At 37.3% G+C, this 18,160-nt stretch overlaps 2 protein-coding genes across 2 annotated transcripts in view; one reads left to right on the plus strand and one right to left on the minus strand.

Annotated features, from left to right (window-relative positions):
- The window catches only part of IGFBP7 (insulin like growth factor binding protein 7), a 67,432-nt gene extending 66,344 nt beyond the window's left edge, over positions 1–1,088 (plus strand). The window contains exon 5 of the mRNA XM_014857837.3: positions 823–1,088. Coding sequence (XP_014713323.3) covers positions 823–842 — 20 coding nt within the window. The 3' untranslated portion in view covers positions 843–1,088. The remainder of the gene's footprint in view (positions 1–822) is intronic.
- POLR2B (RNA polymerase II subunit B) overlaps positions 1,003–18,160 on the minus strand; it is a 44,241-nt gene continuing 27,083 nt past the window's right edge. The window contains exons 15-25 of the mRNA XM_014857834.3: positions 17,379–17,577; positions 16,888–17,056; positions 9,596–9,692; positions 8,491–8,585; positions 7,204–7,454; positions 7,034–7,123; positions 6,679–6,786; positions 5,847–5,960; positions 5,266–5,426; positions 1,760–1,955; positions 1,003–1,270 (exon numbers count right to left, since the gene is read on the minus strand). Of these exons, the coding sequence (XP_014713320.3) occupies positions 1,181–1,270; positions 1,760–1,955; positions 5,266–5,426; positions 5,847–5,960; positions 6,679–6,786; positions 7,034–7,123; positions 7,204–7,454; positions 8,491–8,585; positions 9,596–9,692; positions 16,888–17,056; positions 17,379–17,577 (1,570 nt within the window). The 3' untranslated portion in view covers positions 1,003–1,180. The remainder of the gene's footprint in view (positions 1,271–1,759; positions 1,956–5,265; positions 5,427–5,846; positions 5,961–6,678; positions 6,787–7,033; positions 7,124–7,203; positions 7,455–8,490; positions 8,586–9,595; positions 9,693–16,887; positions 17,057–17,378; positions 17,578–18,160) is intronic.

Genomic DNA, 18,160 nt, shown 5'->3' on the forward strand with positions numbered 1-18,160 from the left:
AAGAGTCAAACTCAAACTTGACTGAAATGGCTTATATTTCCCCTAACTTTCTATCTACGTAGCATTTTTCTTTGGTCTTGTGTCTATTCTATTAAATCCCCATTTAAAAGGAAATGATTGTAGGCGATTCTGGTCCTTCACTTTGAGCTTTTATAAGAAAAAGCCACGATGTGAGTCTATTGGCAAGTACCCAGCTCTGTTCCGCCTCCATCCACTTCACTGTCAAAAGCTTCCTCTAAGCACCGATCTTGACGGCGTCAGAGCGATGCTACTTTACATTTATATAGTTCTATTAGACTGATGTCTGAATTGGCTTTTCCTTAAGCCAAAAATAAGAGCAAAATTTATTGTCAGCATTTGTCACACCACTGCACTGTGCAGATCTCTCAGCTGTGGATTGAAAGGAAGAAATATCAAGTAAAGATGTGTTTGGTCAGATTCTCTTCGGCAGGATGTGTAAAGCCAGGTGATGAAACAAACAGAGCAGTAGCTCAGAGACAAGGCATGTAGCTGAGTCTCAGCTCTGCCACTAATTGTTCCTCCATTTCAAATTCTGAAGGAAGGCTCCTCAGTCTCTCCGTGAAACGTGCTCTTTATAAGGTCCATCTCTCACACATGGACCAGTACAACAAAATCGCCTCCCACGTGTAAAATCATACAGCTCAGATTCCCGAGAGCATTCCACCATGTCGTTTGTACAGTTCCATCCCCACAGTGAGCATCTTATTTGGAAATATTGAACTACCTGAAAATTAGAAATCCACCACATCTATATATGTAGCTAATTTTTATCTATCTTTTTCTTTTTCTTTTTTTAAACAGGTGAAGGTGCCGAGCTATAAACCTGCAGAATATATTCGTCTGCACAGCTAAAAGTAGTCATGAATAACTACAACCCCTGTTCTTGCCTAATAACCAGCTTCTTTTCATCCAATCCATTAACACTTTACTTAGAGTCACTGGTTTCACATAGTGAAATACACAATAAAGATAATACATCACAACTATCTACAAAAATTTATTGTCTATTTACAGAAGAAAAGCATGTGTATCATTAAACGAAACAAATAAAATGCTTTTTCTCACAATGCAGTACATATTTGTTATATTTTTAAAAGCCGTATCATAGAAACAAGACACAAACGATATTCACAAGTATCTTGAGAATCTTCTAAAAGAGTTAAACGCTCATCATTCGAGGTGCAATACTCATAGACATAAGTTCTTGAAACAAGAGTTTGCACGCATAAGGCATTCGCACCAAAGAAATCTGGGGGGAAAAAAAAGGAAAAACGTAATTAGCAAAGCTGTATGGAAGTAACCTCACTTCCCTACCCCAGAAAAAGGTACAGACTTGGGACCACAGATGACGACTAAATGAACAGACTGGTAACACTCATCCTGCTGCCTTAGCTTAGGGGGTGGGGGAGTCTAACTAACAGGCTTTGGTATTTCACCCTTTCTGCTAGACATGGTGCATATTATTCACCCTTCTCAATTAAAAGGTTTTAAACTCATTGTTTAAAATTCCTTGTACATGGCCTTATTATTTCCAGAAGATGAATCAAATTTATATATTATATATTTAGAAAAATCAAATTTATATATTTTCCTCATTTAAAACTAGGACTCTTACAGAGACATGCTATCAAAGTTGTGCAAATGTCAATCTTTTCCACCACAGTAAATCTGGCTGATGATCAGACCAACATGGTTATATCCTAAACAAATAGCAACTGCCAATAATGTCTATACACACCTGGGTTTTATTTCGGCAACCCCTGCACTCGTACGTATGGGTCCTTGTGTTAGCAATCGCCATTATTCCACAAAGATTGCAAACGTGAACCTGATATGGATCTGATGCCTCAAACAATCTTTCCCTTAAAAACTGGGCTGCTCCATGGGCAATCTGACAATCTCGTTCCATTTCTCCAAAACGCAGGCCACCATCACTGTTAAGGGGAAAACAACATATTATTTTGTACAGTCATGCATCACTTAACAACAGGGATATGTTCTGAGAAACACATCATTAGGTGATTTCATCGTTGTACACACATCATCGAGTGCACTTACACAAACCTAGATGGTGTAGCCTACTACACACCTAGGCTATATAGTACTAATCTTATGGGACCACCATCGTATATATGGTTTGTCGACTGAAATGTGATTATACAGCACATGACTATGCTTATTTTCTCTTATCAACACCACTTCAACTAATGGCAAAGGTAAAGAATGACAGTAAAGAACTAGATGCTAACTTTTATACCCTAGCATTCTCTCTACAGGGTGGGGAGGGAGAAGTCTACCAACTATTTGATGTGCATTAGAAGGTCCCCAAGAAGAGTAAACACAGTAGATTCTCAAGTTTGGATATAATTTTCCTCATAAAATACAATAAAGTAGAGAGTAGTCATCATGCTATCATTTAATTTACTAGAATTCAACTCTATAGTCAAAAGAGAATAATTAAAAACCTCAACCTAAAAAAAAAGCAGCTTCTCTGTGAATGAGTCTCCCAGGCAATAAAGCCTGAAATGACAAATGCATGTTGGCAAAAGTAACAGAAAGAACAGGTGAATGATCACAGGTTTCCCAAGCGTGGAAGTGAAATGAAATGCACTGTTCAGATGGCCAGGCAGGTGGATGCTGATGGCTTCCTTAACATTCTTAATACATAAAATCAATGAGCTTCTACTGATATTACTAAAACACAAATGACTGGTCAACTCTGACGGATGCTAGACAACCAATTCATCATTTTGAAAACTAGTAAATAAAGGGAAAGAATCAAGCACTGACAAGACTTTACTATGTGAACTATGTCACCAAGCAACCAGTTGAGGAAACAAAGTTTCCCTCCATAAAAGTATCCCAGCTAATAAACGAAGGAATGATGCAATTAGAATCTCATCAGTTTGCAATCCCTATGTAATTAAGGGCTTTAGGTGAAGATCATTAATAGCTGCTAAAATCATAAAAGTGAAACAACCAGATATTGGAAGTAAACGATACCGCCTAAGAAGTACTACTGCAAAAAGAACACAAACCCTTCCTCAAGGCTCTAGGTCTAACTAGCTATTTACAAGAAAAACAGGAACGCACACCCCAGCCACGCAATCAGAAAAATCCAGACTGTGAGAAACCCCCCAGGACAAACAGTCCAGTTTCTTCAACAAATAAACTGCAAGGAAAAAAAAGTTGGAGGGCAACTTACAGATTTAAAAAAAAAAAAAAAAAAAGAGACATCAGTCAATTGCAAAGCATGGACCTTGTTTGTATCCTGATTAAAACTAACCTTTTTAAAAATCATGCAATCATCAGGAAAATCTCAACACTGGATATTTAAAAATATTAAGAAGGTACTATGGTTATTATTTTTTTTAATGTTCTAATCTTGTAAAACAGAGGTTCTCAAAGTGTGGTCTGTGGACTCCGTAAGGGTGAAAACAAAAACTAGTAATACTAACAACACATTTCCTTCTTTCACTGTGTTGATTTTGCACTAATGTTCACAAAAATAACTGAATAAAACTGCTGGTACCTGAACACAAATCAAGGCAGTGAAACCAACCTTTACTAGCAGTCATACTCTCCACTGCCAGTGAAGGGGGAAAGGGGGGGAATGCCAGTTTTACCTAAGAATGTCTTTAATGAAGCAGTAAAAATGATTAGTTTTATTAAACCCTGTCCCGAGTACACATCTTTTTAATATTCTATGACAAAATGGGAAGTTCTCATAAAGCACTTCTGCTGTATACTGAGGATGGTTGTCTTGAAGAAAAGCACTTGCACGGTTCTGAAATAGTCACTTTTACCCTGGACTATCTTTTTCACTTGAAAAAAAGAGCTGATCCAAGCTGCATTAATTCACCAACATTAACACCAGCTATGATAATTCAAACTTAGATATTCGGCAGACTTTTTTTTTAAATGAAGACAAGGAAACTTCAAGGAAAATAATTTTAAGTATTTGTTGAAAATGATTAAAAATTGAGTTTTTAATCAAAAGTCAGGATTTTTAAAACATCAATCCAACACCATGGGCTTGATAACTTCCCAATACTTAAAAAGACTTTTCTGATGACATCGGTGGTGCTATTCACAAACGCGATGTTTTTTTTTTTTTGGTACAATGAAATGTGTTGACATTTAAAAATCTGCATAACTCAGTGAACCAATATTTTCCAAATAACCAATTATGATGCTACAAAATTATGCATGTGTAAAAGATAGATTCAAAGTACAACTCAGGCCAATGGATTTAAATATGAACATCTGATATGGTTTCAGATTCTACATCACAACTAACCTTTAAGAAACTACAACTTGTCCTCTTGGTGTAGCATCAAAAAAGAATATCCACAATCATCTGAAAAGGTTATTAAAATATTCCTCCCTTTTCCAACAGCTTATCTGTGTGAGGTCAGATTTTCCTCATATACTTAAATATAAAAAATAAAATACTGCAATGGAATGAATGAGAAGCAGACACAAGAACCCAGCTGTCTCTAGTAATCCAGGTTATTAAAAATAACAGTTTGCAAGGGCTGGCCCAGTGGCAGAGTGGTTAAGTTCACACACTCCACTTTGGCAGCCCAAGGTTCATGGGTTCAGATCCTGGGCGCCACTCATCAAGCCATGCTCTGGTGGCATCCCACATAAAAAATAGAGGAAGATAAGCATGGATGCTCAGGGCCAATCTTCCTCATGCAAAAAGAGGAAGACTGGCAACAGATGTTAGCTCAGGGCCAATCTTCCTCACCAAAAAAAATGATTTGCAAAAAGGTAATCAATGTCACTCATCATTAAATTTATTTGGAAAATATTTTTTCATTAAAATTCATGTTATTTATGTTAATGTGTAATGAGTTTATTAGTGTTATTTTTAATAAATTAATAAATATTTTAAATCTCAATTTTAATTTCTAACATGATAAACATCAATAGACAAAACTCAACATAAAAAAAAGCTCTTTGTGGTCCTGGAATCAAGAATTTGAGAACTACTCTTTTATACATATATGCTGCAATATTTAAAGAAGAAATTACCTGATATCTGGGCTTTGCTTAAAAATAATCAGGGATTGATAGGGAGATGGATGTAACAAAAATTGGCTGTGTTGATGATTATTGAAGTGAGGTGACAGACACATGGGGGTTTCATTATACCATTATCTCTATTTTTGTATGTGTTTGACATTCTTCATTAAAAAAGGCTAATTAACAACAATGATAATAATGCAGCTCTCTTACCGAGATCTACCCTCCATGGGCTGTCTGTTAAGGATCTGAATAGGCCCCCTAGCACGAGAATGAATCTTATCATCCACCATATGCTTCAAACGCTGGTAATAAGTGGGGCCAATAAAAATTTGTGATGTGATTTTTCGACCAGTGAACCCATTGTACAGGACCTGAAACAGACAGATTTTGAAGCATACACTTAAAAAAATTAAACAAGTTCAAAGAATGTATGTGCACATACTGTATGATTCCATCTTTAGAAAAATCAAAACAGACAAAACTAATCTATACTGTTAGAAGTCACGCAAGTGGTTACCTTGGGGTAGGGGTGGGAAGGCAGTGACTGGAAGGGGACACAAGAGGGGGCCTCTAGGCATAAAGGGTTCTGACAATTTTCTTTTCGAGATCTAGGTGCCAGTCACAGAGATGCGTTCACTTTGTGAAAACTCATCAAGCTGTACATTTATGATTTGTACACATATCTGAAGTATGTATTATACTTAAGAAAAGGTTTAATTTTTTAAGAATGAAACTACACACATACAAAAAAGAATAAAGGTAACAAATTACTAACGTAAGAGCAAACATACCTCATTTCCTCTGAGATGGTAACCATAATCTGATAAAAGATTAGAAATCTTTTGCACATTAACAGCATCATTAAATGGAGTGGCATCACCAATTTCACCCTTGTTAGCTGATACCTTTAAAAAAAAAGTAGTCTTTTAAAGGCCTGCTTCCTTCTGTCTCCCCTTACAAATCTATGACAAAAAATATATATATTTTTTATATCAATTAAAAAAACTTTCTAGAAAAGGGAAGATTTTTCATTAAGGTTCATTTCACTAATACATTACATATTTATAATAATCTAATTTACCTAAAAAGAAAAACTCAATTATAAGCCTTCAAATAGGAAGACATCCATGGGATGAGATACAAAGAAAAAGAAAAGATGCCCTAATATTTCCTATGGCTCAAGGAAAAGGACATTTTAATGCCCTAAAACTAAGCCATTCATGTGTTAGGCTACAGCCATTCTACCTTAACAAGATACTTAAAAACAGAAAATCTCCACTGAGAGATGCACACATAGCTAATAATACAGCTATAAAATAAGTTCACACTGAACTAACCACCAATGAATTAACTCTTCATCTATAGAGAAGAACGAGTCAAAAGGACAACCATATATGTATGCAGAGGTTGGATGCAATAAATTTTATAAAAATTCTGAATTAGCCATTACTTTGCAAATTTTTGCAAAAAGAAAAGGTATAATCATAACCAATTGAAAAGCAGGAAAATTAAGTATCATACGAGTTTTTTCCAAAGTACCCTGCCTCAAATATGAGAGAAATCACCTGTCATTCTGGAAGAAATATCAGTTTGAAACCTCTGTTTTTAAAGAAAATCTCTTACCTTCCCTTGAAGACACTCAATCAAGTGACCAATAGTCATACGAGAGGGGATGGCATGGGGATTAATGATGATATCAGGGGTGATACCTTCACAGGTGAAAGGCATATCCTATAAAGGAATTTTTAAAAAGAGACTTAAACTTATATCTCTTAGCTATGGAACTAGAACTGACCCCCCCATCTGAACTTTTCCATGATCTAAATTCTGTGCAACATCATATGTTCATATATTTAAAACTAAAATTAAAAGTCAAGCCTCCACTACCTTTGAGTTCTTAAGTTAAAGCAAATTTTGATTTAATAAAATGTTCAACAAAACTTTGGGTCAGGGGTGAGAGAGATAAAAGATAACGTACCTCCTGTCTATACTGAATACCACAAGTACCCTTTTGACCATGTCGGCTAGCAAATTTGTCTCCAATCTGTGGAATTCTAACAGAGCGCACCTGAATTCATATAAAAACAGGTTAGTTAAATTAATCTGGTTTACTTTCTATAAATAGCGATATAACAAAGCTATACTTACCCTGATTTTACAAAATTTATATCCTTCCTGGTTGAGAGTTACCATAACCTGATCCACAATGCCAGTCTCACTAGTTCTGAGAAAAGTACTACAGTCTCTCTTGGTATAGCGCCTATTGGTGCTCTCCAATTCATCTTCATTTTCAGGCAAGGTGACTGTTTTGCCTATAATAACATCATCTCCTGATACACGAACCCCAGGGGCTATCAAACCATCATCATCCAGCTTGTCATAGATGGCATGCCTCATACCTGCAAGGAAACAAACATGGAATTTTCTGAAATGGTACTATCATAGAGAAAAGTATTTAAAATTTCACATAATCCCCCAAAAAAGATTAAAAACCGAAACCATAAATCAGTTCCAAGTCATAGAGAAGTTCACATGAATCTCTAATACCACAAACCATGTGTAGTGATAATATAATGCCCTTATTTCAAATATTAAAGACTATTCTGAACTCTAAAAAAACACTGGACTGAACATTGGAAAATAAGATTCTCCATTTGCTGGGCAACTTTCACTAAGCTTGTTGTCATCTTCTGATCTCTATATTACATGAGAAAGAATATCTATGCCCTCTACACATATGCTCCCACAGAAACTTTGAATTTCATCTTATGTAATCCTAACTCCACTGAATATCAATTCACTATCTCACAGAACCACCCACAGGAAATGAGTAATAGGAAGATGCCTAAGGAAACAAAACACATTTTACTTCACCCAATACTATCAGAAGTCAGAATTGTAGCTGAGATACCCTATTTCCCTGGGACATCCCATCCACCTCACTGTATATATAGTTTTTAAGTGTCTGTGAAAATAACAAGTAGAAGAAAATAAGGTTGAGCTTTCTAGAAGAAACAAAAAATGCTAGGTATCCTCTCATTATTTATTTGTTAAATGTATACAAATATTGTGGCTAGACAAATATTATGGTCACACCACAATCTGAAGAGGGGAAGGAGCTCCCAAGCAAATTCATAAACTAAGGGAGAGAACACAGTACAAGTAAGAATGGGGCTGAGGTGTATTCCATGAAATTACATGACCTCTCTGATTTCCTAAATAATCTCCTCAGTGCAGGACCCACTAGGACAGAAGGACTATAGCAAGCACAGTCCTAGGTGAAAGACTAGGCAAACACATATTTTCTTAAATATGAGCTCTAAAAATGACATGAAAATATACTCCTACATGGCAAAAAAAAAACACGGGGGGAACCCAGAAAAATTATGGTAAGTTAACTTTGAATTCCATAATTTAAATGTCAGTATCACTTACCCTGGCATGTTTCACGTGTAGGCTTCTCAAAAACTTCTTCTTGATCAAATCCTTTTTTAGACTCCTGTTCTTTGTATGATCGATAGAAAACAGACCTAAAAACACATGGTTCTAAAGGTAACTTCTATTTGCCTTTAATAATAGGGCTTAGAACATACCAATAATTTTGACTGAATTGATATTTGGGAGACAATTTAAACCATGAATCTGGGACATGGGTTAACTTTATTAAGGGTCAAACTTAAGTCCTAAATGTTATTACATGGGCCACACATGTAGCATTTGACCCATAACATAACACAGCTAGAATTCTATGTGAGAACAGGAAGGACCTAACATCACTGACTCCAACTTCCCACCCAAAACAAGAAGCCTTCCACAATGACCCTGAGAGATGGTCACCTAGGATCCACTCCAATATTTCTAGTGAGAAGCCTATGATACTAAGTTATAATGTCCATCCTCTGCTCCTAGTGCTATTCTATGAAACTAGACAGAAAAAAACCCCTCCTCTTCTAAATTCCCAGTTTTTTAACCAATCTTCATATGCCATGGATTTGAGATTAACGATTATCAAAAAATAATCAAATTGAAGTATAAGAGAAAAAAGACTGAAAAGAAAACACACTACAATTTTAACAGTAGTTATTTATCGGCCCTAGGATCATAGCTTTATTTTTATTTCTTCTTAAGATGTTTCTAAATTATCTAAATGCAAACATATATTTGCTTACCAAAAAAGGGGCTCAAAATATTGGCATCTGAAAATCCTGAGATACAAGAAGCAGTGTCTTCAGTTTTTCCTGACCATCAACCAGGGCTCTCTGGAAGGGCGCTGATTTCCCACACTAACCTCTATGCAGACATCCATACAACAGCATGGGCCTGCCAGATACCCACAAAGCTTCGCGAATGCAGACAAAAGATTATACACCTTAACAGAAAATTTTCTCTATTGTCAGATCAAAATTTCTTCCAGCCTACCCTTCAAAACCACCAAAAAGTTTAGATACATACAAGTTAGTTATTTTTAAAGAACTTTTTTGATTAAATAATTAATATTTCCACTCTATCTGTGTTTTGACAACTTTTATAAATAGCTGACCTGAAAAAGCCTCGGTCTACAGCTGAGCGATTCATGATAACAGAGTCTTCTTGATTATACCCAGTGTACGATGCAATGGCCACAATTGAGTTGATACCTGTAACACATTCAAGAGCATACATCAAAGCATCATCTGGGAAACAAAGAAAAACTGTTCCTTTTTATTTAATCATATTTGCCACAGATGTTTTTCACCATGGTAACCATCAAAGTCTACTCCTCCTGGAATAGTGATCTGTGAGGCAACTACTCTGATACCTTAATGATTAATATATGCAAATCTTAAGAGTAGTCATTCCTTGGGGCGGGCCTGGTGGCGCAGCAGTTAAGTGCGCACATTCCGCTTCGGTGGCCCAGCATTCGCCGGTTCCGATCCCAGGTTCGGACAAGGCACAGCTTGATAAGCCATGCTGTGGTAGGCATCCCACATATAAAGTAGAGGAAGCTGGGCACGGATGTTAGCTCAGGGCCAGTCTTCCTCAGCAAAAGGAGGAGGATTGGCAGCAGTTAGCTCAGGGCTAATCTTCCTCAAAGAAAAAAACAGTAGTCATTCCCAATGTATCCATTCTTATCATCAGTGATTATATATACAAGTCACTCGTATTTATGAAGTGCCTCCCTAAACCAAGTTTCACGATTCTCACAGCAACCCTATGCCATAAACAAGTATTGTTATTTTTATTATGAGAAAGAGCTAAGTAAATAAATTATTCATGATCCCAAAGTTAATAAGCAACAGGCTCGAGCCCCAGCTCCTTGTCTCCTGATTTCTGGTTTTAGGTTTGAACCTGGTACTACTCTGCTGTTCCTCTTCCCAGCCCTGTTCTGTTCCTAGACCCTCCCGATGCCACCAAAACAGTGGTATTATCTTCCCCACTACAACCTTACTCTTAGCTGCAGCTGCCAAAACTACTTTTGATGAGACTGTAAAGAAAGTAACAAGTATTAAAGTAAGAAAAAAACTTGAAAACACACTATAAACTAGTAGACTGCAATATAAGAAATGATTGTTCGTTGTAACCTATCATTAACTCAATAAAAATTAAAAGAAAAAAGAAATGATTATTCAATGTGAGTGGGGTTTCAATGAACATAATTCACATATATGTGAATCATCAGATTTTCTAGAAATGAAAATACACTCAACTCTAAAGCTATTCTATTTAAAGATTTTATTTTTCCTTTTTCTCCCCAAAGTCCCCCAGTACATAGCTGTATTTTTTTTTTTTCAGTTGTGGGTCCTTCTAGTTGTGGCATGTGAGATGCCACCTCAGCATGGCTTGATGAGTGGTGCCACGTCCGTGCCGAGGATCCGAACTGGCGAAACCCTGGGATGCCAAAGCGGAGCACAAGAACTTAACCACTCAAGCACAGGGCCAGCCCCTAAAGCTATAATTAACATAACATCTTGATTTAAATATTTCAAATGTGCAGTAAAAACTGTGACTACAGAATACAAAAGAACCAAAATCTGGATGACTGAATGTTTTGGTTATCTGAATAAACAGTTTATATTTGCTTCCTTAAAGCTAAATTCAATTTCCAAAATACAACCCTCCCTTCCATCTCATTCATTTACTCCTTTATGTGTACAGCAGGGGGGCAAGGGTTTTAACAGGTGGAGTGCAGGTTAGGGGTGATGATGATGCTGGTCTGGGTTGGGGACACTGAAGATACACTCCTTTAAGTCTTCAATTCCAAGTAATTCCCAACCCAAGGTAGGAACAGATGTGGAGAAAGAGATACATGCAAAGGGCAGGCCCTCCTCCCTGACAACTATATTTGCTCCTTAAAAGCTCTGGCTTCTGTACCACGAAAAGCTTTCCGCTGGCTATTTAAAACACACTGGCAAGGTAGCTGATTCCAGAGTACGTTTTTAACTTGAATTCATTCATAATATTTTAAAAAGTAAATTCACACAAAAGCTTAGACTTCAAACTTTTCATGAAAAATCAGATCTGGCATCACCGTGTTCCCATATACACATCACACCCATAGCTGAAGCTGAACAGGCCTAACCCCAGGTAAACGTCTCTCCAACTCACCAACTGCTCACCAATCCTGCCTAACTCGGTAGGAATCTGAGACTACAAGCCCTGTTTAACAGATAACACTGAACACTTCGGGCTAAATATAACCCCAACTGCTCTCTAAGAAGAAGGATCATAATAACAAGTGGGCATTTGTTCTTCTGAGCACCTTGATGGTTTTCTGTATTTAAATTTGGAGCAGAAAAAGCTAAAATGTTCTGCTTGAGGAGGAAGGGGAGCGTGAAATTCTCCAAGGGAAGGGCAGTGTTAGGGAAGCTGAGCCCTTCCTGGGAAAGGCCAGAGATAAAGCTCCCGGTGGCAGGCAGCCAAGAAGCGTCTTCAGAGACCTGAAAAATCAAAGAGTTACTCCTCAGGTGTGCAATGAAAACTCCTCTTGAAATCTAAATGACTTCCTCTAAGAAACCTTTAGTAACATCCATATTGGTCACCATCCTTTTGTGTGGATTCTTTGGGAGAACTTAAGAATTTTAAGTTTCACAAATGATCAAGCAGCATAATGCAGAGAAAGTATATAAATATAAAGATGCAGGATCCTGAAGGCAGGGGAGACCTGAAAAGACTCGAGAATTTGCAGAGTCTTGAGAGAGATGATGCGATCCTCTTACTGGGGAAGCCAGTAGTAGGACATACGTGACATCTCTGATGCATGGAACAGGCAAGACTTCCCTAGCACGTCCTCATGTTTTGGGAGAGCACTGCCTATTATCCCCCTTCTTCTCCAGGCAGCACTGCCTTTTAGGTGGTCAGCTTTCTTGGCCCTTGTCAAGACAAGGACTTTCCTGCCTCTCATACGAAAATCCCTGGATCATCCATATATGCTACATCTACCACAGTCCAGGAGGCAACCCCCTCCACTCTACAACCTTTATCCAAGGTATGTGGACAAGTCTGAGATCAGCTAAATTTAGCTAAAAACAGTAAACTTCTGAATTATATTTCTAAAATTTTCTTCTTAACTTAAAAGCGCCAAATCAAGACGCAATGTAGTGAGGCCGGCCCTGTGACCGAGTGGTTAAGTTCACGCGCCTCGCTCTGGCGGCCCAGGGTTTCACCAGATCCTGGGCACGCACTAGCACTGCTCATCAATCCATACTGAGGCAGCGTCCCACAGAGCAGAGCCAGAAGGACCTACAACTAGAATATACAACTATGTACTGTGGGGGCTTTAGGGAGAAGAAGAAGAAGAAAAAAAAGGAAGATTGGCAACAGATGTTAACTCAGGTGCCAATCTTTAAAAAAAAAAAAAAAAAGAAAAGCAATGTAGTGAAGAGGAAAGAGCGCAAGAAAGGGAGATGGGGGTGAAAGGCCTACATATGGTCAAAAGGAAAAAGACCAGAACTTAAATTCTGGATTTATATTTCTTAAGTTGTGTTACTTTGGGCAAATAACCTTTCTGACCCTGTCTCTACATTGATAAAACAGATGATACAAACATCACTATTACTAATCAGCTAACATTTATTCTTCCCTTACTAAGTGCTAGGCACTAAGCCATGAGTTTTAAATGGATTTAACCATGTAATCATCACAAAAGGTTTGTGAGGTGGGTACTATTATTATTCTCATTTTACAGGTGAAGAAACATCACAAAGCTTTTATGATGCTTAGAAATTACATGTGTAAAGTGCCTTGGATGGTGTTTCACACAAACTGCTCAATAAGTATTAGTAACTATGTTAAAAATATCTGTGAGTTCAAGGACTATGCAAAGTCTAGGATTACAACCCACCTGTGAGGCAAGTCCAAACCCTTCCTGCCACTTTGTCCTCACCCACTTTAAGTCTCAGCTCAGCACTGAGGAGGCTCTAAGTCCCCTGACCCACTCTGAGTTATGGCAAACTTTTGTCATAAGGATCTTTGCTTCCAGATGTCAACCAGGGTAACAGTACTCCATAGAAACAGGAATGATACTAATCAAAGACATTCCTTAAGATAACCTGAACAATCCCTTCCCTTGGTTAGGGCTCAGAATTTGGCCTATGCAGCTGGCATGTTAGGCAGGGCCAGGGGCAATAATTCAGCCAGGATGGTCAGGAGACAGCTTACATCAATAGGTTGAGCAAATAAGTAAATATACTGTGGACAATGAGAGCCAGGTTTCTCACTGTCAGAAAACAGAGTTCCAAAACAAACAAAAAATTTTGTTCTAAATAAAGTTCTAAAATAAACTATGGTGTTCGATTGGGGTAGAAAACACTGGTGTGAATTCATAGTTCTTTAACATACACAGATATAAAAATGGATAAAGGTATGTTTGTGGTTCTATGCCTACACTATTTTCCTAGCTCTGTCAGCTGAGAGCACCTAGAAACTATGACATTCTAATAGCAAGGAGCACATCTAGCTACTCGGACTTTGGTTTCTACATACTATCCTTCACTAAAAGGAGAAATGGCTGACTCCAGATTTAGGAGAAGGAAAGCTCAAGATGAGGCAAAATATAAGGAAGTGCTTAAAGAATGATGAGGACCTATCAGGAGTCATCTTGAAGGTGCTCCCACTGGAAAATCTGGGACAATTTCAGCATCAAAATGGAAAGAATGATGTAAATCACCTTAAGGCAACAATCATCGTGCTACACTAACGGCTGAAGGTTTGACAAGGAAGAAGATATTTACATCATCTCAAAGTATCTCCTCACAAAAGACTTATTATTTACTAATAAGTACAAAATACTTAAAATTAACAAAAAGTGGAGAAACCTGACAGATACCATCTTAATCATATGACAAAAGTTAAAATCACTAATAATGGGACAAGTAGACAGCATGTGGCTACTGATAAGGCACTGAGAAAGCTGCAACACTTCTATGCTAGTCCTGACAAAAATTCATCGCCTGAATATAATCATGGGAAAACAAGTCAAACCCAAATTGAGAGACAATGTACAAAGTAACTTGCCTGGACTCTTCAAAAATGTCCAGGCCATGAGTGACAAGGAAAGACTAAGGAACTGTTCCAGATTAAGGAGACTAAATAAAGAGACATGCAACTAAATGCAAGCCACAATCCTGGATTAGATCCTACATGTATAAAGGATATTATTAGGACAACTGGCAAAATTTGAATTGGGGACTCCTAACTAGATGGGTATCAATGATAACCTCCTGATTTTGATGGTTGTACTGTGCAGAATGTCCTTGTTTTTAGGAAACATACATTGAAGAACTAAAGAGTGATGTGGCTTCACGTCTGCAACTTATTCTCAAATGGTGTGGGGTGAAAGAGAAAGGGAAAGAATAAGGAAAATGTGGTAAAATGTGAACTAGGAAATCTGGATGAAAAGTACATAGGAGTTCTTTGAACTAGGCTTACAACTTTTCTCTAAATTTGAAATTCTCTCAAAATAAAGTTTTGAAATAGATAAGATGATTAAGGCACGAAACAATAAGAGAACTGAAAGGGATGTAGTCCCCACCAACCACGCCCTCACCACTTCACATCAGCACCAAAGGAACATGTGATTTCAAATCCAATCCTTCACCTATATTTCTTCTCTTCTCTAGCCACAAAGCAACTATTATCTAAATTTTGAAGAAAACACAGCACTGCAAGCACAGCCCAACGATATGAGCATGTTGTCCACAAATAGCAGATTTTGTTTTTCTGGACAAGAGTAACCCCTTGTGGAGGACTTTGAAAATAAATCTTCCAACCTGAGAGAATTTGCTATCAAAATATTAGATCCCCTATTACAGTCAATAATTTAAATTCACTACTTACAAGACAAACTTTACTAAATAAATAATGTTACCCACAGCCAAAATTCTGTTAATAATGCAGTTAAGACAAGAATTGTGCCAAAGAACTATACTACTTCCTCTAAGTCAACATTCTCATACTCTTCAGACTTCTCTGCACTGCTTTACCTGTTGTCCAGTCTCCTTAAGAATCTGGTCCAGCAAACTCCTGATTCTCCTCCTTAGCAACTACATCTCAAATCTCCTCCCGACTTCCTTTCCTGGTCCCTGAAGGTCTGTTTGTCTCTGGCTTTATTCTCACTCTGCATATTCCTTCAGCAATTTCATAGTAAACTATAAATACTAATATATCAAAAACTTTACAGCTCTAGATTTGACCTTTCAAACTGCATTTGCAACTCACTTTTAGAAGATCAGTTCTTAGATGTTGTGGCAGCAACTCAAAATCTACATGTCAAAAACTGAATTTATTATCTTATATCTAAAATCTCTTCCTTCTTCTAATGTGGGTCCCAAACTTATTAATAGTACCTCTCTCTCCTTGATCACCCAAGCCAGGAACACCACCAGTATTTCCAATTCCTTTCTTTCTTCTCATCATTACACAACCAATCAGTCATCAAATCCTACCAAGTGTATTTCAACAGGTGTCTCACTCCTTACTCTTTTTCATTTCCTAAGGACCTTACCATTTCTCACTTAGACCACTGTGAAAACCTCTAAATTATCCCCCTGGTAATACCATATCTGACTCTAATCTATCCCTTACATGACTGCCAGAATGATATTCCTAATTGGATTACTTCCTTGCTCAAAATAGCTGGATGGGGGGCCAGCTGGTGATGTAGTGGTTAAGTTCACGTGCTCTGCTTCGGCAGCCTGGGGTTCACCAGTTTGGATCCCAGGCGCAGACCTACACACTGCTCATTAAGCCATGCTGTGGTGGCATCCTACATACAAAACAGAGGACAATGGGCACAGATGTTAGCTCAGTGACAATCTTCCTCAAGGAAAAAGAAGACGACTGGCAACAGACATTGGCCAATCGTCTTCACCAAAAACAAACAAACAAAATGCTGGAGGAGTCTTCATTCTCCAAATTCAACCTGCTCTCTCCATGCTATGAGACCAAGTTTCACGCCCATGCACTTACACTGCAGCTATACTAAAGTGACACGACTACTGATTGTTCCCCTATCTCATGCTTTCATGCATCTAGGCCCTTGCTCAAACCATCTCTCAGATTCAAATACCCTTTGTACAACTTCAGTCTAAAATGCTACCTCCCCCATGAAACTGGCTCTAGATTTCCAAAAGAAACAATTATTTCTTCACTCTGTGCTTCCAAAAGACTCTGTATACCTCGATCTTAGCAGTTTCCACATATCTACTTTTATTTAATGGTGTTCATGTTTCCCACCACATTATAAATTCCATGAGAACAGAAACTGTGTCATATGCATTTTATTAACCCTCTCGAGCACCCAAAAAAGTGCCTTAAGCATGGCAGGATCTTAAAAATGAAGAAAGCTGAACATACCTGCGGGCAGCTCTCTAAATCGTAGATATTCCATAGACCGTGTAGTCACAAGTGGTTTTTGAGGATAATAAAGAACATGGGCCAACGTATCCATACGGACATGGAAGTTAGTGATATAAACTCCCATAGCCTGCTTACCCATAGCAGACTGGTATGTATTTCTAGGGGACTAAAGGTAGAAATGAAAAGCAGAATCAATGAAAATTTAATTACTTCTAAAGGAATAGCCTCTACAGGGTACTACATAAATTAGAAATATGGTTCAAAAGTTTCTACTTTTTTCTGAAAGACAAGTGATAACCATTTGGAACAATCAATTATGGCTCTTAACAGTGAACCACAAGAATAAGCCTGTTAAATGCTCATTCTGTAGGAGTCCACAGTCTTTTCATTGAAAAGCTTTTCTTTAGGAGGAAGCTACAGACTAATCTCTAATTTTTATTATATTTTTCTCAATTTCTTACAAATCAGAAGTTAAAACTTCTACCCACCTGGTTATGATCAGGAAAGGGAATAATAGATGCACAGACGCCAAGAATCATTGACGGATGAATCTCACAGTGTGTGTATGTGGAACAATAAGCTACTTCTTTCTCCTGTAAATCATCCGGAGTCATCGCAAGCATTACTGTTTCTTCTTCTAGAGTATCAATATATTCTACTACCCCACTGGCCACAAGATCTTGCCAACTAAAAAAGAAGAGTTCACTTAATTTATTTCCTGAGCTATTTTAATTAACTAGGCTTCCTACTTAATAAAGATGATTCCTAAATCTATAGGTACTGATATCGAAAGAGTTCCAAAATAGATACATTACTGTTAACAATGAAAAAAGAGAAAGTTACTGAACAACAGACATAAAGTATGCTTCCATACTATTATTACTAGTTTTGCTTTGTTCTAAAGAAACTACTTGTGGGGTAGGGGGTGAGTATATAAATACACAGAGTAAGATCTGGAAGAATATATACTCATTGTTAACAGTACTTACTTTTGAAGAGGAGAGTATGAATTTGGGTTTTTATATATTTTTATTATACACATTGCTTGAATTGTTTTACAATAAAATTTTTTTTACAATAAAAATAAATTTTAGCGCAGGTTCATCTTTTTATTAAAGTTATTATTATATTACTCATCTTATAGGTTATATATTTATATTAAATAGGTTTTTCCTTATCATTATTATTAAACTTTAACATGCCACAGACTTTTACATTTAAACAAAACCATGTAAGCCCTTTACTTGATAACAAAAATTAAGAAAAACAA

This window comes from Equus asinus, chromosome 3 (assembly GCF_041296235.1).
Source record: "Equus asinus isolate D_3611 breed Donkey chromosome 3, EquAss-T2T_v2, whole genome shotgun sequence".
Classification (NCBI taxonomy): Eukaryota; Metazoa; Chordata; class Mammalia; order Perissodactyla; family Equidae; genus Equus; species Equus asinus.